The sequence below is a fragment of the Fundulus heteroclitus genome, chromosome 7 (genome assembly GCF_011125445.2).
Source record: "Fundulus heteroclitus isolate FHET01 chromosome 7, MU-UCD_Fhet_4.1, whole genome shotgun sequence".
Lineage (NCBI taxonomy): Eukaryota > Metazoa > Chordata > Actinopteri > Cyprinodontiformes > Fundulidae > Fundulus > Fundulus heteroclitus.
In genome coordinates, this window is record NC_046367.1 from 38,998,137 (window position 1) to 39,018,750 (window position 20,614).

Genomic DNA, 20,614 nt, shown 5'->3' on the forward strand with positions numbered 1-20,614 from the left:
TCTTTTTGAACTGCTTTATATGTGGCTTTTCCACTACATCCATGTTCAAATTAGCCCTCTGTTTACCTCCGCGCACAGTAACATAACATCTTTTTCTAAAGATCTGCAAAATTAATGATTTTTAAGTCACAAACACCGTGATTAGCTAAAACCAAACTTCAGTAGGAGGGCACTGGGTGTCGCTTTGCCCAATCAGCTCAGAAGGTTCTGCTGAATGTCCCTCCTTTCCCTGAACGGATTAAATGGGAGCAGGCTCAGTTTAATTATGTGTAGATGTAAACCGAGAGTGCTACGCATTATCAATCTGGTTTGCCAGGTTCACTCTGAACAGGTACTGGAGCAGAACCAGCTGGGAACCCTACATCTCCTCTAGTTGTAATGGGATCTTGCAGAATCAGATGGAGAGTGACACTGGGGTTTGGGATATCTGGATTTTATTTCATGGATCTCTTATCTTCACAACATACATTGAATAAGAGGCATTGACTTAATAGATGGGTGGATCAAGTAATAGACAAGTTGGACCCTAGTATCCTGAAAACTGTGATCATGTGCATGGAGTAGATTTTTGAAAGGTAAATCATTGCTTGTCAAAGTGTGTACAATATAACTCCAAGGCAAAACAAATCTGATAGTGTTAACAGAAAAAAGTTTGGTATGAGCAACCATTCACACCTGTCCCTATCACAAATATACATACAGCTCTTGCTTTCACTGCAAAATGCTCATTTATTTTACTCTCCAGCTGCTAAACCTGTAAAAGCAATTTTAAATGTACGACTTTTGTTGCCCAAAATCTTATAAGTCACTATATAAATTTATTTCTGGGAGCTGTTTTCAGCCATTTCAATCAAGTGGAAGTAAATGTTAGCAGCATCAATGTTATTGGCAGCTTTTGTTTTCAACCTACAAATTGTTTAACCACTGCTGAGTCTTTTCTGCCTGGGAAAGAAGGATATGGTGAGATATAGAGAGCTGTATCTTATTGTTTAAACAAAGGTTAAAAAAAATATCTATAACGTCTAAAGAATGGAAGGCCATCCTAGTTCAAAGAGACACAGCTGGTATTTTTTTATTGTTTTCCTGGAAAGCTGGCAATAAAAGCTTGCCCTAATACCATTTAATGAGAGTCACACCCTTGTGCATTGTGCTGATGGACATGTTGGCTTGATGAACGCCTCGGGAATGTGAGACAATTAACACCGTAACCACAAGCAGGAACAACTTGTGTACCTTTAACTTACAGTAGTACTGAGGATAATGAGATTCCTCACTCAGTAGTTCTACTCAGTAAAAATGACAGTTGAAGAAAAACAATGGGTTACATCCCAGACCTTTTTATAGTTTCATTTAAACTTTCTCTTGTGCTGTTGTCAAGGAGCTGACCACAAAGGGGAAATATTCAGGCTTTTTTTGCTCACAGTTTCCCCAGTGTTCAGGCTTAAAACCAGATCTAGACTGAGTTCTTCGTCACGAGACAAGAGTAATGTCTGTATAGGATGATTCACTGTGGGTTGGGCTGTGAAGCAAACAAGCGGACAACTCTCTTCCAGTGCCCTTTTCACCTCCTCTGCTGGATATGATTTTGCAATGTCATATCTTAAATTATATTTAAAAAAAACAAATAGGGGCAAACAACAGGCATGAGACCATATTCACACTGTTGGAGGTGACTCATGAAATCCAGCTCTGAGGAAGACTGAAGTGTACGTCGTAACGCCCACAGAGCTTCTGCTGCGACACCACGTCTGGTTGAGCAAACACATCATGGGTGGCAGTAACTACAAGCCAATCGCAAAAAGAGTGTCTCATTTAGGAATAATTTAGGGATCAAACAAAAGGCTCAGTACATTTCTGCACCCAGATGGTAAATTTATAACTGAAGGCACTAAAATAACGTTGTGAAATCTGGTGAGTTGTTAGTAGAATTTATGTTGTCAGTGGAAACAGCAAGGACTTGCTGCGTTTGCATGCACAAAAGGCTGTAAAACACACACAGGTCTTGCAAGATTGCATAAAATTATCCAAGCTATCCAAGGGGGGTATTTCTCTAAGGGTGGTTCAGTAAGCTTGGCTTCTCTCCATGGCTTCTGAGATGAGTTCAAAATGAAGGAAGAAATTTGATTCAGAAATGCCACATAGCCCAGCTGTTGGAAGCGGGTCTTCTGGTGCGACCATTTGCCACGGAGCTCGAAAGTAACAAGTCGCAGATTACGTCATATCCGCCTTTTTGCGTTCCAGTATCCCTCATGTTGGATAGTGGGGAAAAAACATGGACGCTCGCACAAAGGCCATTATAAAATATATAAATACAACCAACCTGACTCTCAGGATGCATTTTAAAGTCACATTTTACCACAAAATCTTTTTTTAAAGCTGCGTTTTACTGTTCAACTGAACATGAAACGTTAAACAACAAAGTTGCAATCATTCATTTCTGGTTTTGCCACTATGGCCACTGTTCTTAAAACAAGAAAAATAACAATATTGCCGTATTCCATGGTGTTTTGTCCACATACACCAATGCACAACACAATGCAGAAACATCCTGTGTTATGAGCACTGAAAAGTAGTACATGTACGAATGACTAAATGTTACAAGAGTAATATATAACTGCTAAAAACAGTCAAAGGACAAAGTTTTACTCATTGCTGCTGCGAGTAGCAGTCATCATGAATGCAGAAGTCGGGTACGATTCTGTTGCACCGACTTGTTGACTCGTAAATCTGTCTTTAGGGGCCGTTCCATTTGAAATTTTCCGACTACCAAGGACAAATGGAACACACTATCATTTAATACTATTGAGAGTACAGCTCTGGGTCAATCTAAGTCCTCAGCACAGAGGGACATCTTCCATCCTCCAACCGCTGTCTCTAAAATTCTGCTATAAAATACAGATTTTACATTTTGTCACAGTATCATACCTTTCATCATTTAATGTATGAATAATTTGACTTCAAATAAGACATTTTCACATTTACAGCAAATCCAAGATCATAGTGTCTCTCTGACATATCTTGTATTTCTAAGTAGGAACACTGGGAACACCAGATAAATTCAGTTAAATGGAAGCCTCACCTAAAAATCAACTGCTTCCTGGTGTGGCTTCATGGACAAAATCTAAAGAAATCACACAGAAATGTGAGCCTTCACAAGTCTGATTTGTCCTTGGTTGCAATTTCCCAGTGCCTGAAGCTGCAGAGTCCATCTTTTCAAACAATTATGCACAAGTATCATCTGCATGGGGATGTCCAGCCATCATAGTTTTCAGGAAGAAGACAGGTTCTGTGCCCCAGTCCCTGCAGAAGGCATTACTCCAAATACACTCGCAAGCAAATACCAATTTTTTTTAGAAACGTGTTCTATGGTCTGATAAAGCTAAACTTGAATTGAACTTGAACTTTGCAAAAGAAAAAGGAGGAAGCCTTCAATCCTGAGTACAACATCCGAATTGTGCAATACGGTGAAATATGTCATTTCAGTAATCTGCCAGAGAGTTAAAGCTTTTCTCCAAATGGGTCTTGAAAAGGACAATGATCCTAAGGACACAGTCAAGTATTTGGAGTTGCTATTTCAAAGCCCTGATCTCAGTCCCAGAGGAAAATTATGGTCAGAGCTGAAAAGGCGTGTGGAAGCAAGGCGGCCCACAAACCCGACCCAGCCGCTCCAGTTCTGTGAGAAGTTTGTGGAAGGACAGGCTAAGTGTCCTTCCACCTAAATAATTCACTTTAAATAGCAATTCTACTAAATACATAGGAGATGTCTGTCAACTTCTGAATTTGAAGAAAGTTAAAAACAATCCTCAAAAATCTTTATTCTGTTCAATTTGGTAACCCTAACCAAACTAAATGATTAGCCTGATATGTCAAACCAAGAGGACAGAAAATGTGTTTTAACATAGTTTCTGTAATCTGGTTTCAAATGCAAATACATGAAATACATGTTTTGTAACAAAAGTATATGTGTGTTTGCAGGCATTGCCAATTAATTTACTTTGAGGACAAATTAGCTGAATTTAGCAATAAAACTCTTTCTACTGCAAGACATTCATTGAAAATACAGCAGAGAGCTGGAGTTTCCTGCCAGCAAGGCTAATGTTTTCCATCTGTGTGCGGTTGTGGAGTCCGTCGGTGTGCCTATTAAGGTTCTGCCTCAGATCAAAAGGACTCACTTTAATGTGACCCTACAATGAATGAAAAACAGACCGATTAGAACGATTATCCGACGTTGAGCGTCTTTAAATGCCTCACATGCCTGTAGTGTAACAAGGAGAAAGCTGTATGAGCAAATAAACATCATCCTGAGCAGTTTTGACATAGGCACACATGTTATTAGTGTGCCTGTGTAAGTGTTAGTTGGTAAGTGATGTTTTTAGGAGTGCAAGTCAGGGTACCTAAAACACACTTTGAAAACCTGAAAAAAACTAAAGTGGATTCTTTTAATCATTAGACATAAGATCATGGTTAGTTTTTAACACATATATAGCCTTATTTCTGTGAGATATATAACATTTAGATTGAACTTATCTGACATCTGCAAGGAAACAGTCAGTCATTGTCTCTCTGTTTAATGTTATTCGCTTGTAAGTTTACAGCTGCCATTTCCTCCCCGTCACCTCACCTCTGGACAAATCCATCGGGGGAGGGCGGGTGACGAGGCGTCGTGTAAAAAGGGGGTTGCTGGGGCTAATATGCAAGGTCACCTTCTTGTGCTCGGGTGAGGGGGGACTGATCTTCTGCATTCTATCGAGGATTTCCCTTTTTTTCACCACCAATCAGCAGTTTTGCTGGTCCAGTTTTTTGCAGAACAGGCCCTGATTTGAAAGATCATGCGATAGAATGCTGAATATACACATCCTGTCACACTAGAAACGTGCTTCTGACCCTTTGCTTGGTTTACAGTCAGAGCATAACGCACGTGGGCCACACAAAAGACGGCCACATATTACAGGGGGAGGAGGGGGTGGGGGTACACCGTGGCCATAGAAACAGACAGCCCGACCCCCCTCAGCAGATGGTGGGTGTTAGGATAACGGGGGCTGGGTGTCAGGATGGCGGGACCCTCTGGAGATGACTGTTCCCGCTTTTGTTGTGTCCTCTTCACAAAACAGGTGGCTTTGTTCTGGGTTGAAGGGTTTGCGTGAGAGGCGGGCTTTGTTCTGTGGGTTTAATTTAAATCAACTGTCTAAATAAAAAAAAATATGGTCAGGGATTTAAAAAAAAAAGTTTCATTTTGTTAGATGAGAAATACCTGTGTTGTCCCACAATAGGGAAATTTGGCGGTGGCAAAAAACACAAAAAACAGAGTTACACACAATACGTCTTTAATGAAAAACAAGCTAATCTAGAGTTAGGAGTAAAGCAAGAGAGAATGACATTATCGTAAAGGCCAAAATAAGAACAGAATCAACAGATTTGTAGCTTTTTGTAGTGGCCTATACACTCTGCATTGCAGCAGGATTTTAGTTCTTAACGCAAAAGTAGAAAGTTCCAATGAAAAGAATTCATTTTAGCAACAAAATGCTGGTGGTTTCTGCAGGTTACAGAAGCCTGCATAGAAATGTACGTTTTTTTTAATTAAAATTAGCTTAACAAATCAGTTGCCAATACAGTGACAGTTTCAGCAGGTTAATAAATAGTTAATATTTTACTTGTAGTTTGCAGCAGCAAAGTAGCCCCCCAGGGATGTGTCCTCTCCCCACTCCTCTTTTCCCTGAACACAAATGACTGCTTCTCCATGGACCCGTCTGAGAAACTCCTAAAGTTTTCAGATGACACCATGCCATCGGTCTGATCCAGGATGGTGACAAGTCCACATACAGACAGAAGGTGGATCGGCTGGTCCACTGGTGCAGCCAGAACCACCTGGAGCTTAACCTGACCAAAACTGTGGACTTCTGCAGAAACACCCCCACATTGCCTCCCCTCACCATCCTCAACAGCACTGCTGTGGATTACTTCTGGTTACTTATAAACATAAAACCCTGACAGACTATCCAGCTGTTGGGAAATTGTCTCATTATGTCTTAAAGTGGTTTCATTATTAAAAACAAATCTGCTCACATCTGCTGTTTTGGTGATTACAGACTAAGTTGTACTTTCCTAATGAGTTCATCCAAAGAAACATCACCAAATATCTTACTGGGTGGATAATTATTCATTGGCTGATATATCTACCATCCTAATGCAGTTATTTGCCATGCTGATCTTTGGTATAGAGATAATAATAAATACTGTATGTGATTTTTTTCAGCACCTCTTATTGTTTAACAAATAAAGTCTAAAACATTTTACACTATTTCTTTTGCTTTTCTTAAAATTTAAACAGATTTAAAATGAGAGAATGGCCACAAAAGTACATTGGCTTCAACCTAATCACACATAAAAAAAGTGATTCAAAACAATGTTTCTAGTGCCGTCATTTTCATTTTCTTGTTAAAAATACTTTGCATATTTTACATGAAAGCCCTTATTATTTCTTTTTTATATCTAAACACTGCTCAGTTTTATAAAATTACTGGTTAGTTATTGGGAGCTACTGTGGAAGCCCTAAAGAGCATAGCAGTACAGCTAGCTGCAGGGGGGAAAGAAGACAGGTAGCGGCATTAATCATCTCACAGGACATTTGCCTTAATGTGTGGAAAAGATTAATGCATTTATTTTCCTTCTCCATTGACTGATTTTTTTCAAAGTGAGGCAAAACTTTAAGTTGGTTTTACTCAAAAATCTTGTTCAAACTCAGAGATACAGCCACAATGACATTTGTCATTATGAAATTATGGTTTATGACAATTGTTATTGTGGCTACAATTTGCTCTAGCAAGAGATTCGTAATCACAAGTCAATACAAGGATATCTAAGAAATCAATCAAATATCTCCCAGAAAAAGGCGTTGTTGCACACCTTTCTTCAAACTGATTGAACCCAAAGATTTCGGAAACTGAAACAGCTTAAAAGTTTAACATGTGCAACTGAGTAAACTTTTTCCTGCCAGCTTCAGATTTCATTTGTACCCCCCATTGATACAACTGAGAAACTTGAAAACTTGATTGTAAAAAGAGTTTATTTTAAAAACCACAAAGTACTAATCAATACAAAACGTATAAAAAGTACAAAAAAGTTGGTTGAAAAATACCTGAGATTACTACATTTATGGGGTACTAATAGCACTATGGTTATGAGTCTGAATACAACAGTTAAAGAACAAAATAATTCACATTGTAGCAGTTTGATTGGGCTATAAGTCGTACTTTTTTTCATAGTCGTTTCCTGCGACAATATTCAGGTGTGACTTATATATCAAATTTAAATTCATATTGACCAGTATGAACCAAGGAGTAAACATTACCGTCTATAGCTACAAGATGCCTCGCTAGGGTCGTGAAAACTATCCTGCTCCTGTACCATTTATAAATTAATTGAAACATTAACTTATAAACAACAACGACTGAACACACGTATGTTGTTTCATTGTTTCAATCTGCATTGACGTAGTGAAGTGTTGTGTGGTGCAGCTCAAATGATCCGGACTGCGGCAGAATCCTGTTATTGGATTGTCTGTGAAGCTAACAACAGCTAGCACTAGCTTACAGCTCTGTTGTCTAGGCAGGTTACAACTTCGCTGATGCGCATGAGCTTTATGTTGCTCTCAACGTTAGCTTAGCACATAGCACCATTACGCTCACAATCTAATTTAGGCATAATTTTGACAACTTTCAGCGTAATGGGCCGTTTCAGCATAACGGGTCGTAACGGGCCGCTGTTGAAATGCACTGGATAAAACTTTGCTGGTTGGATGTGGTAATTTACCTCATTCATCCTCCCAGGTATGTTCCATGTTATTCAGCCAGTTGTGGATGCAGCTGTATAATTTGATAAATTGGTTTACTGAATTAAATGTGAATTTTTAGTCTTAGATTGTGTGAAAAAATTTTCTAAATAAATGCCTACAGTCCGGTGCGACTTATGTTTTTTTCCTCTTGATGATGCATTTTTGACTGATGCGATTTATATTCCAGAGCGACTTATAGTCCGAAAAATATGATAAACATTTCATGGTCACATACAACATGTACTGAATAAAAGAAGCAACAGGTTGACCGAGTGGGTGGAACTAAACCCCCATAAACCGCTGCATTTTTAACTTTGAAACAGTACCAAGCAGCTTTTGAGTTGGTTCACTCTCAGAATGTAGTTGAAGAGAGCAGAGACAGCAGTGAACATCATTCCTTTAAAATAGAGGATCCTAACAACAATACTCAGAATACAAAACATTTAAAAAAAACAAAACACATGGCCATTATCAAGAGTTACTTGGTTCTCCCATTTCAAGCATTACCCAGGTTTGTTTGTTCCTTTGGACAAAAGCACCTCAAGTGTTCCAGTCAGAGGCCTTTACGGCAAAGAAGGTTCATCGCTGACAGATTATAGAGAGCAGCACAGCAAAAACAGCTCCGAGCTGAGGAGGAGGGACTCAGAAAGACAAGCTGTGGGACCAGTTCCTGATATGGATGCACAGTAGATCCTTCTCATAAAAACCCAAACCCCAAAGGAACCATGCAAATCCAGAGCCTCCTACCCGTACCTCCTTAACAGACGCCTCAGCTCTTTACCTGGGAAGGTTTTTAACTCCGTAGCCTGCAACAAGGCATACTGGAACAGAAAGGAAGCAAGGAAGAATAGAGGGTGCAAAAAACTTAATAGTATAGGAAGTATAGGAATAACAGAGATACAGCAGAAAGGGTAAAGGACACAAGAAGAGTGAAGGACACCAGGAGGCAATGACAGAAAGAAGGAACAAGCAATGAGCAAGGAGGGAAAGTAGGATATGAGGGAGGGAGCACACAAAACAATAAAAAGGCATTGTGAAACATTTAGACAATTCAGGACAGCAGATAAAATCTGAAAATACGATTTTTTTCCCCCCCAAACTCCCATTTACGTTTTCACACTAATACAGAAAATACTGAAATATAATTCCAGACAGCACAGGAACCCAGGAAACTTGCAGAAGGAAGGAGTTTCATTTGTTCAGAAGTCTCACTTTGATCCAAAGTAAAAGTAAAGAAATTATAAGTAGAAATGTTTCAAAGATGGCCTAAAACTGGCTTCGCCGTACAGGCCACGGGTTCAAGGATTGGAAAAGCAACTGGTTCAGGACTGACACTGACATTAAAGAGAAAAAGAAAAGGGGACACTTGAGAGAAGCCCTTGAGTGAGGATCAACATCCTGTACAGTCTTCATAACAATAATAATTATAAAGAAAATTATAGAAATGACAAAAAGCTCCCGACTTCATAATAAAATATCCATATAGTATCTAAAAGTTAGCTGCCCTGAGGGAGATGTACATCTCAACCTTTGCAACATTTGTTGCGCAATGGCAGTTAAAAAGCACTTTGGGTCTGTCGTGGGGAGTTCTGCTGTGCTGAGACAACGCCACAGCGGGATGTAACACTGGGAGGCCTGGGCTCTGCATCCACCTCAAGCAAGTCAGCTGTTTCCCTTTTTGCTCTCACTGTTTGTCACAGCTCATGCACGCAGACCTGTGAAGACATTTATGCCAGGTCGGTCATGCTTGCTTGGAAGAATGAGACAATTTAAGTGTGTGTGTGTGAGGGGACGGCCTACCTTTGTCACTGGTGCTGTTCTGCTTCTCCTGGGCTAAGTTTAGTCTATTCTGCTCTACCGCAGTGCCGTTCGACTCTGGACTGCTGCTGCGGGGCGGGCATTCACTGGTCTTGTATGCCAAGCCTGGGTGCTGCTGAGGCCGTTTCGAGTGTCTGCGCTTCTCCTTGTCCCGAGACAACGCTTCAAAGGACTCAAAGGACTCACGGCCCGAGTCTCCCAGGTAATCCTGGAAGTCCACTTTTCTTGATGGGTCCTTCTTCGAAACAGTGTGGTAACCTGGAGGCGCCGAGGCCTGGCGGCGGATCAATGGTCTTCGTCTGGCCACGCATGGGTTGCGAGGAGCAGAAGAGCGAGATTGTGACCTGCAGACAGAGTCCCGAATCCCGCCGATGCCAAGATGAAGGATCTCCAGCAAGGTGAGGAGTAGGCACAAAGCGCTGACGGCATACATGATGCGCAGGAAGACGGTTTTCTCAGTGGGACGTGATACAAAGCAGTCCACCATGTGTAAGCAAGGGGAGCTTGTGCACACATAGGACCGTGCCACCTCCAGGCCGTAGAAGAAATACTGTCCGAAGAGAAACAACGCCTCAAAGACAGCTCGTGATAGTAGCTGGAAGACGTAGACCTTCATGAGCCCATCTCTCTTGATACGACGCCGGCCATCATGCTTGTCTCTCTGATTGTTTGAAATTTCCTTCTCCTCATCTGGCTCAATCTTCAGGATCATGGGATCTTTCTCCCCACTATCCTCCGCTTCTTTGTAGTCCCTGTTGGCCAACCGGTTCCCTTTCGATAACCTCTTCTTCTCCCGGGTCTTGTAGTCGTTGTCGTTCATGCGGGCGATCTTGTGCATGGCAAACCCAAGGTACATGATGGTGGGCGTGGTGATCATGATCACCTGGAACACCCAGAAGCGAATGTGCGAGAGAGGCGCAAACGCATCGTAGCAAACGTTCACACAGCCAGGTGTCTGTGTGTTGCACACAAAGTTACTCTGTTCATCATTGTAGACGGACTCGCAGCCGACTACCGTCAGCACAATCCGGAAGACAATGAGGAAGGTGAGCCAGATCTTGCCCACGAAGGTGGAGTGATTGGACATCTCCTCCAGCAGACGAGTGAAGAAGCTCCAGCTCATTTTGATGCCGGATGAAGAAAGTTATCAAACCTGAGCCAAGGGAAGAGAAAGAGGAAGATAAACTTTACACCAAAGAAAATACACTGATTCTAAAACAGCCTAATACTAAATGGCACATCTCTACATCTCTCTATAGTAAGTGGAAAAACATTCTAATAATGACGTCAGCAATGCCATCGGCTCAAGCTGCAAAGGGTTAATGTTTTAGTTTTCCCCAATATTTCCAGTTTTAGGTTCAAAGACAGCAAAGATCTTAATAATTTTCACAAATTTAGGACTGCATCTCAGCAAGCTCCTTGTACAATTTTACAGTGTCTCACTGAACAGTCTGTTTTCCAAGACACACACACACACACACACACACACAGATGTTGTTGGTTGAAGTTTAATGGTCTCACAATGAATAAAACGCTCCTGCGGTTTCACACCATCTAACCGACCCAACTTCTTTTGAGTCTCCTTTAGAAAACCTAACAAAGGTAGTTTAGCCAAATCAGGCACACAGCTGAACATTTATGCTTAAAAACAATAGTTTCAGTAGATTTTTCTTAATATTTTTCTTCTCTTAATCCACCTTCTCTGCTTTGGCCAATAAGGCCGGTTAAACACAGAAACACAGCGACTTAAATGCTGTTGCACAACCAGCAGTCAGGCACAAAATCCAACCATTCTGGGCCATTCCTGGAACGAGGTCGCATTAAAGGCGGACCCCACATAGACAAATAGACATTGTTAGGATGAGAAAACAGCACTTAATTCTGCCTTTGGTAAAACTATAGCCTACTAAACAACAAACATGCTGTCCTTCCCACCTGTGTGACCAGTTTCAGTTTGAGATGTAATAAATAATCAGAGATGATATACGTCTGACCAGCTGATTAGCTTTCACTACTAAATAAAAAATCTACTTTGTTACTTTCCAAGAAGCCCAAAATGACATGCCTCTTTTACATTGCAGGTTTCTGCAACCATGTTCACCAAATGTCATCATTCTGCATTGACATGTAGCTTCTTTTGTTTTTTAAATGGGCTTTCATGGCTTTTTGACTGGGAGTGGTGTTCTAGTTTTTAGAGCAACATGCTGGCATTCTGAGAAGGCTGCAATTCCTAGTTTGATCCCTGCATATTGCCACTATGGGTATCTAAGCAAGACCCTTAACCCCAGATTGCTCTCCAGGTGCTGTAAGTCTGTAAAATAATATTTCCTCACAAGGACGAAGACAGCAGGCCGTACAGGGTATGGACCAATCCAAACACTGAAGCCTTGCTATAAAGAAGTAACATAAAAAGGTTCAGTTTGGTCGAGTAATTCAGTTTCGGAGCCACGTTAGCGGAAACGAGCAATCTGATGAATAATGGGCTTCTTTAAGTTTGAACAGGAATTTTACCTTGTGAACTTTGTCCCAAAGTATACAATAGGAAAGGAAAAAAAATTGCAGACCTGTTGATCTGCTGTCCACTCACGCAATTGAAGACGTCATCCAGTTGACTCTGTAGGCATATCTTTAGAAAATGTACCTGTCAATCATCACCCTGCCAGCGTTCACCTACACCCAGTCACACCCTAGCAACCGACTGGGGAAGTTTACACATCCACTCAACACACGCTACTCTACTGAAGAACTAGATTTACATGTTCACAGAGACACAAACCAGAAATAATCTATGAATCCACTCCAACTGGTCTGAAAACACCGTTGGTGAAACTTTTAGCCTGGTCCTTTAGATACCCTCATGTTGCACCTTTTTTTATCTTCCCACATTAGCAACCTATTCAGTAACTGAACCCATTTAAAGTTCTGCCATCAAAATTCTCAGAACTCGTTTAACCAGATGTCACCAGTGCAGGTCAGTGATCTGATATAAAGTAAAAGTGACAGACCCTTTGGGAACCACATGCCTTGGACCTACCCAATCCTCAATTGGTGTTCTGCTGAATATTTTTTAATATAATGGCATTTCTTAAATTTTACTTCTATATCTGATCATATTTCACTCTCTTGTGCTCTCAGTTGGTTATAAAGTGCTTTTTACTCTTTACTATGACACTATACTAGAGTGATGGTTCTTTCATGTGAACCAGGTGAGCACCAGCAGGCACACATTTTAGTGAGACGATAAAGGATCAACTTTATCTGTCTGAATTGATTTAACTGATTTCACCTGAGTCCTTTTTTGAAAAATCCTAATTGTGCATTTTTGCATCATGTTTCAGCAGGTTTTTCGTGTCTCCGTGTTTATCAGGAACATCTTGCCGCTACCTTAAAAATCCCTCTTTGAATGACTCATCTGTCCTGAGGTAATGTGGGGAAATATGAAATATTTAGCTTCTTAGCCGGTTTTTCAAGCAGTTTTTGAGAAATGTGTTTCTGAACCCAGAAGAAAACTATCTGCCTGAAACATAAAAAAAACTTGATATGCCCTCCAGCAAGGGAACCAGGATACTCCCAGGATTAGATGCATGTTTGAGTTTTAATAAAGCAAACATCTCACACCATGCAGCATCGCAACGTAAACTGGAAGATAATCCTATTTGGGGTGGGGGTAAATATTCTTCCTTGCGGCAGATGATGTCACGGAGAAACTCCACAGGATTCGAAGGGAGACCGGATCACCGGTTTGTCTGATAGACAAACGGAGAAACTTTACACACTTTACTGCAGTGATAATAAAATACCATAAATCAACGTTGTGTAATTATTACGAGCTAACACACGTTAGAGTATCTGAGCGTATTTTGTGTAATTTCAAGCTATTAATCAGCGATGCCTCCCATCAGCTTGTGTGCCTAAACTCTAGCTGGGCTTTAAATGACACATTGAACCACTTTTCCAGCTTTTATAGTTTAAAGACAGCTTTCCAAACAGATCCTGAAGAAACACCAGCAAAAACTGTAGTCACAAACTCGCTTTGTTTGTGGGATTCTGTCAGTTTTTACCTTCAAAATGTCTTTGGGTATCCTGGAAGTTGTCTTCAGTTTTCTCTCCTGATATAAATCCCCTTGGATCTTATATTAAGTCCTTCAGTGGTTGTTGTTTTTATCTTCTGTTGCTTAGAAGGGCAAACTGCTTCTCCCGTAGAGCTGGTTGAACAAAATTATTCTGCTTTGAGCGTCCGCACCTAGAGAGGTATTATCCTGAATCTAGAACCTGAATTCCTTCATCAGCTTGTCTTTCAACTCTGCACAGGCCTGGCAACAAGACACGACGTGTTATGTCTCAGTGGAGGCGTGCATCTAAAACAAACAGGGCTTGTCCAATCATTCTCTTTCTGACCTCAGAGGTTCGTTATAGAACATTAATCAACAAACAGTATCATGAAGACCAAGGAACCCAACAGAAGGATCAGGGAGGAAGTTGTGGAGAGATTTAAAGTGGGATTGGGTTGCTTTTTTAATGTGTGTTGTTTTTATCATGATTTGCTGTTAAAGTTGACTTTGTACAGCGTACTTGTTGCTCTGGAAGGAGCTTTCAAATCAAATGTATCATTGTTGTTATTTTTAGTAAATAATATCTCAAGTTTGGAAAACCAAGAGGCCTTTGATGATCCACTGCTCAGGCAGGAGAATCTGCCCACAAACATAGACCTAGAGTCACAATGGAATTAATCCAAAGTGAGACCTCCTTCAAGAAACAGATTTTGAGGCCAGCCCATTCTGCACTTTCCTGGAATGTGCCTCAAAGCAAGGCACATACGGTCAAATTGAGTAAAATATTGCAACCATGCAGTCAACATTGTTCTCTCCAGGGAACCTTCCTGATCAGTGGCTGTTATTGGTGAATGCAAACAAAGGAGAGCAGTTATTGTTTAATATCTGCTGCAAACAGGTCAGTGAAGCTCAAGCATGCTTTCATTCATGGGCTGAAATCTGGTGTGTCCGTGTACACCACCGTGTAAGTGACAGAGAAAGATCATGTCTAGACTGAGGCATGTGGTTTCTGCAGAATACAAGCTGAAAATAACTGTTTTTATGGACTTTTCATCAACAATTTGATCTGAAAGCAGAGTTGGATCATGCATATTGAAGCTACGTTGCTCCTATTGTTAATGCTTTAGATCAGTCTCTTTGATTTTATGCACCATGTGCTGTGACACCCACCAAACTACTGGCATCCTACATGCCTAATCCGACATGTTAGACACTGTTTACTGATACACACAGAGTGGAGCTGGGAGGGTAGGAGTTGCTCTATTGTTTCATCTTCCTTCCATATTGAACATCTGCTTTCATCACCATGAAAACACATCCTAGAGCTGAAGTGCTGATACTGAGTTAAAGAAGTTTTCATTGAACTCAATCCAAATGCCAAGAAGAGTTTATCTGCAAACCACATATCCTCGGATGCAGGAGAGCAAACTCTGCCCTGCATGTGCTCCCTGAACCAACAGACATTACACAAGAATGCAAGAATGCAGTGCTGCTGCAGCAGACCTTTCCTTTAGGTTGAATTAAATGTTAGAGATTCACTGAGTTTTACTAGGAACAAAAGATACCATAGTTTCATCATTATAAGCACTTCATTTGGAACATTTTATATTTCTGCCTCGCTCCAGCTCCTTTTGTGAGAGCCCAAGGTGTTCAAGCAAGCTTTTAACCTCCTCCCAGAAACCATTGAAAAGGAAGCATCCTAAAGACACAAACCACTTCCCTCAGTTCTTCTCTAACAAGCAGCTGCACTTGTTTAAGCTCGTTCCAGATAACGTGGCTCCTTCAGCCGGGTGGCCAGGCAGAGGGCAGCCACGGTACAGGAGAAAGTTATTTCCACTCATACCGGTTCCACAAACCCTCAAGTAGCCCTTAAGACTTCTGAGTCAGCAAGGACCGGTCCATGTGAACTTTTTAAATAAAACTTTGAAAGTGGTACCGCAGCCGAATCTCTGTTCACATGCAGACCAAAACTGTGCAAAAACGAAGGTTGTGCACATTAGCAAAAACAGGACAACAAAACAAACCAACTTTCATTTAGAAGTTGGTTTGTTTTGTTGTCCCCCAGGGGTGCGCGCACCACGTGAAAACTATTGCTTTTGTTAAATCTGGTAGAATGTTGTCTATTGTTGGAAGTGGAAAGTGGCTTCTCTTTAAAGCTTTGTTGAGTGGTCTCGGGTCAGTCCATATCCTGGGTATTCCATTGGGCTTCTTCAACAGACAAGATTACATTGATCCGATCGGTGCTCTTTTCCACTGGTGCTATTATCTGTCTTTTGACAAGACTTGTTATTTCCTCCTTGAGTGGGTTCATCATTGATACTGGGACTCTGTGTTTTGGGAGTTTAAGAAGCTCCACAGTTTCATCAATTTCCAGTTTATAGTCCCCCAGTAAGCAGCCATCAACTGTAAACACATCTTGAGACTCGTTTCTTATTTCATCCAACAGCCACATGTCTTTGTTCACTGGCTTCTCTTACATAATACTGTCCAATGCATATACGTTGTCATATTGGACCTGTTTGAGTCTCTTCGCTTCACTTGCCTTGCAGCCAAGTAGATGTGTTTTACAGTCTTTTCCAACCACTTGAAACTCCACTATGTAATTTTTCTGATTTCAAAGATTTGTCATTTTAACTTTGCACTTGCCCAATGGGCACAACTTTGACTTATTGTACATTACTAGTACCTTGTGTGTGTGTGCTCCAATTTAACATCTGGATTCAGCAAGGTAATCGGAATGATGTTGCAAGTTGGACCACGGTCAATCATCATCATCCTAGTAAATAGTTGTTCAGTTTTACTATGCTGTTTCTCTCCAGTATGGTTAACTTCTGCTGAGGACATTGTTACTGCTTTTCCTGTCATTATGTCCTCACAAGAATCCAAATCTGTATCTGCCATCATGTGGTCTGTTTTCTTGTGAGCTTTTGCCGCTGCTTTGCTTCTAAATAAAATAAATAAATTGAGCATGTTGATCTCACAATGGAGAAATTCACTTCTGCATCTTAACCCATCCCCTTGGGGAGCAGTGGGCTGCCACTGTGCGGCGCCTGGGGAGCACGGTGGCATCCCCCTGTACTGCCGCTGATCATCCACCTGTGGACCTCACCTGTGGAAAGTTCAGATGGGACTGCCTGTCCGCCTATCGGCCGCTCAACGACCCAGAGCCCGCTGTTAAACCTGACAAACAACTAATGAGGAAAGCAAAACTGGCTGTACAGGATCTGTCTCTTGCCATTTTTTTAAAAGTGTAACAAGTGCAACTGGGGAGACTTGCTGCCATATTTAAGGTTTATCAGCAGATACCCTTCTTTGAAACAACTGAGAAACTTGCAAAATGAATACTTAAAAATTTTTTATTTTAAAATCCAAAGCACTGATCAATACCAAATGTAGAAAAAAACGTACAAACAAGGTTGGTTGAAAAATATGACATGACAATATCATGGACTAATTGCACTGTGGTTACGAGTCTGGATACAACAGTTGGTGCAATAAAATAATTCACTTTGTAGGATTTTTTTTTGCAGACCATTTTTAGATCCAGAGCATCAAGCTCCAGAAATCAGCACTTACATATGATGAACATAATACACAGCCTCAAATATAAAACTAACAAATAATGGAACGGGTGTGTGCGTGTGCTGCACTTTTAACTTTCAAATTATACCGAGCGGCTTTTGACAACCTACTGGTTCACTCTCAGAATCTAGTTAAAGAGAGCAGAGACAGGAGTAAACATTATTAATTTAATATATAGGATCCTTACAACAATACTTAGAATAAAAAAAATAAAGAACAGTATCTAATGTTTATAAAAACAACACATGGCAATTATCAAGAGTTACATGTTTCTTCCCATTTCAGCAGTACAACAAAAACAGCACCGTGCCGAGGAGGAGGCACTTAAAAAGATAAGCTGTGGGACCAGTTCCAGGTCTGCACAGTGAACTTGACATTTACACACAGACCAAAACGATAATAATTAGTCCTGGAAGCCTCTTTCTCCAGACGGGTCCATCTTCAAAACAGTGTGGTAACCTAAAGGATCAATGGTCGCTGTCTGGCAAGGCCTGGATGGCGAGGAGCAGAAGAGCGAGGAGCAGAAGAGCGAAGTCGCGACCCGCAGAGACAGTCTTGAATCCCACCGATGCCAAGATGAAGGATCTCCAGCAAGGTCAGAAGTAGGCACAAAGCGCTGGCGGCATACATGATGCGCAGGAAGATAGTTTTCTCAGTGGGATGTGGCACAAAGCAGTCCACCGTGTGTAAGCAAAAGGAGCTTGTGCACACATAGGAAGGCGCCACCTCTAGACCGTAAAGGATATACTGCCCGAAGAGAAACGAAATTTCGAAAACAGCTCGTGATATTAGCTGGAAGACGTAGACCTTCATGAGCCCATCTCTCTTAATGCGACTCCGGCCATCATGCTTGTTTTTGTGCTTCTTTGAAACTTCCTTCTCCTCATCTGGCTCAATCTTCAGGATCATGGGATCTTCCTCCTTGTTATCCTCCACTTCTTCATAGTCGCTGTTGGCCTCCAGGCTCGCTATCGGTACCCTCTTCTTCTCCCGGGGCTTGTAGTCGTGGTGGGCGACCTTGTGTATGGCAAACCCGAGGTACATGATGGTGGGTGTGATGATAATGATCACCTGGAACACCCAGAAGCGAAGAGGAGCAAACGCATTATAGCAAACATCCTCACAACCAGGTGTCAGTGTCTTGCACTCAAATTTACTCTGTTCATCGTCGTAGATGGACTCGCAGCCAACCACTGTCAGCACAATCCGGAAGACGATGAGGAAGGTGAGGCAGATCTTGCCCACTAAGTTCGAGTGATTGGACATCTCGTCCAGCAGACGTGTGAAGAAGTCCCAGCTAATTTTTCTGCCAGATGAAAGAAGTTATCAAACCTGAGCAAAGGGAGGAGAAACAGAAAAATGAACTTTAAAATTTCTGTTCTTTTCAAAGAAAAGTATTGTGATTCAACAATTAAATACTAAAACAATACATCTCTACATCTATAAAAACAAAGTAAAACATTTTAAACCAAATGTATTGACTTTATTGCAGCAAACAGCAACATGGTGGAGTTTTGACTTCATCCTTTACCTTACATGGATACTGACAAAAAAAATTCTGAGCTATACATTTCCAGAAGCTGAATGGAGGTACTGCTCCCTAAAAAGTCACCCTTTGATAAGTGCATATTGCAACCATATTGTCTCTCATGTCCACGACAGAAAACACACAATCCTCCACAATATAGGATGTGTGAGGTAAGTGCTTGAGTGTGGGGGCACCAGGGTGGGAACGAGTCAGTGTGACTGAGTATGTAGTTTTCTGTTTGTTTATTTGTCAGGTTGGGTTTGTACTGCCCCCTCTCTCAGGACATCTCAGGTCTCCACTAAGTGTGGAGCCCATCCTCTCCGCTGGCTGGCCCCTTGGTGCATTGGTGGTACATGATGTCCGGGGCTGGGTGCCCAGGCTGGTGCCGGCTCGCTCCTGACGGCTGCTTTGCGGGGCCTGGCCCCCCGTGGCTCGGTCGGAGGTCCCTGGGGCCTCGGGTCCCTTGGGCCCATGGCCAGATACGTGTGCCATCAGAGTCCACGACTCATCCCCGCAGCTCAAATGGGGCTTCGGAGGATGTATCGTTCTCTCCCTTTTCTCTGCTCTTTCTCTTTCCCATTTTCTCAGTTTTTTCTCTCATACCTACTTGTTTCAGTGTCCATATAATATGAAATATTCCCTGCATAAATTATATTAAAGCTATTTACATGTACAAATCAAGTGGAGCACTATGGCGAGAGTGGCATGGCTCCGCTTGTGAAAGTAAAATCTGTTGGGCTCTTTTAGGCATTAAGACAACAATTCTTATTGCCACATTGCAAGACAGGACACTATTTAAAAAAATAAAATAAAAAAATAACCTACATAGAAAATTAAACTGTTTTCTGATCTGACCGTTATTGAGCAAAAAGACAAAGCCCTCCATTTGTTGTCATGGCCCCCTTAAATAACGTTTTCCAAACCTGAAGAAACATCAGAAAAACTCAAGTCTCATAAAGAAAAATGATGCTCCTGCTTCACTTTATTAGTAGGATTCTGTCAGTTTTTACCTTCAAAATCTCTTCTGGTACTCTGGACATTGTCTTCAGTTTTCTCTCCTGAAATTAACCCCCTTGGATCAAAAATCAAGCCCTTCAGTTGTTCTTGAGTTTTTTTCTGCTTTTGCTTGGAGGAGAGAACTGCTTCTCCAGTGGTGCTGGTTGAGCTGTTGGTCGAGGACAAATAATTTTCTGCTTTTAGCATCCGCTCCGTGTGAGGTATTATCCTGAATCTAAAACCTGAATTCCTTCATCAACTTGTCTTGCAGTTCTGAAGAGGCCTGGCAACAAGATCTGACATGTCATGTGACAATGGAGGCGTTTTCTGACCTCAGAGGTTCGTTACATTAATTAGCAAACAGCATCATGAGTACCAAGGAACCCAGCAGGAGGATCAGGGAGGAAGTTGTGGAGAAATTTAAAGAAGGGTTGGGTAGCTGTTTTTAATGTGTGTTGTTTTTATCATGATATGTTGCTAATGTTGAATTTGTAAAACATCCTGGTTGCTTTGAAGGGCGCTTTCAAATAAAATTTATTGTTATTATTATAAATTGGGCTGCACAGTGGGGTAGTGGGTAGCACTGTTGCCTTGCAGCAAGAAGGTTCTGGGTTCAAATCCAATTCTGGGTCTTTCTGCATGGAGTTTGCATGTTCTCCCAGTGCATGCGTGGGTTCTCTCTGGGTACTCCGGCTTCCTCCCACAGTCCAAAAACATGACTGTTAGGTTAATTGGCCTCTCTGAATTGTCCTTAGGTGCGAGTGTGCGTGAATGGTTGTTTGTCCTGTCTGTCTATGTGTTGCCCTG

At 41.5% G+C, this 20,614-nt stretch overlaps 1 protein-coding gene and 1 pseudogene across 1 annotated transcript; both read right to left on the reverse strand.

Moving 5' to 3' along the window:
- Window positions 1-7,059: 7,059 nt before the first annotated feature.
- On the reverse strand, window positions 7,060-13,959 carry LOC105937129 (gap junction gamma-1 protein). Its single transcript, XM_012878284.3, has 3 exons — window positions 13,711-13,959; window positions 9,632-10,802; window positions 7,060-9,546 (listed from the first exon to the last, which is right to left on the reverse strand). Exons 2-3 carry the CDS (start codon window positions 10,770-10,772, stop codon window positions 9,533-9,535), a joined length of 1,155 nt encoding a protein of 384 aa, XP_012733738.2. The 5' UTR covers window positions 10,773-10,802; window positions 13,711-13,959; the 3' UTR covers window positions 7,060-9,532.
- A 3,653-nt stretch (window positions 13,960-17,612) lies between these two features.
- On the reverse strand, window positions 17,613-19,303 carry LOC105937054 (annotated as a pseudogene).
- Between the last annotated feature and the right edge of the window lie 1,311 nt (window positions 19,304-20,614).

Coding starts and splice junctions, on each gene's coding strand:
- LOC105937129 (XM_012878284.3), bottom strand. CDS start 10,772: ATGAGCTGGAGCTTCTTCACTCGTCTGCTGGAGGAGATGTCCAATCAC.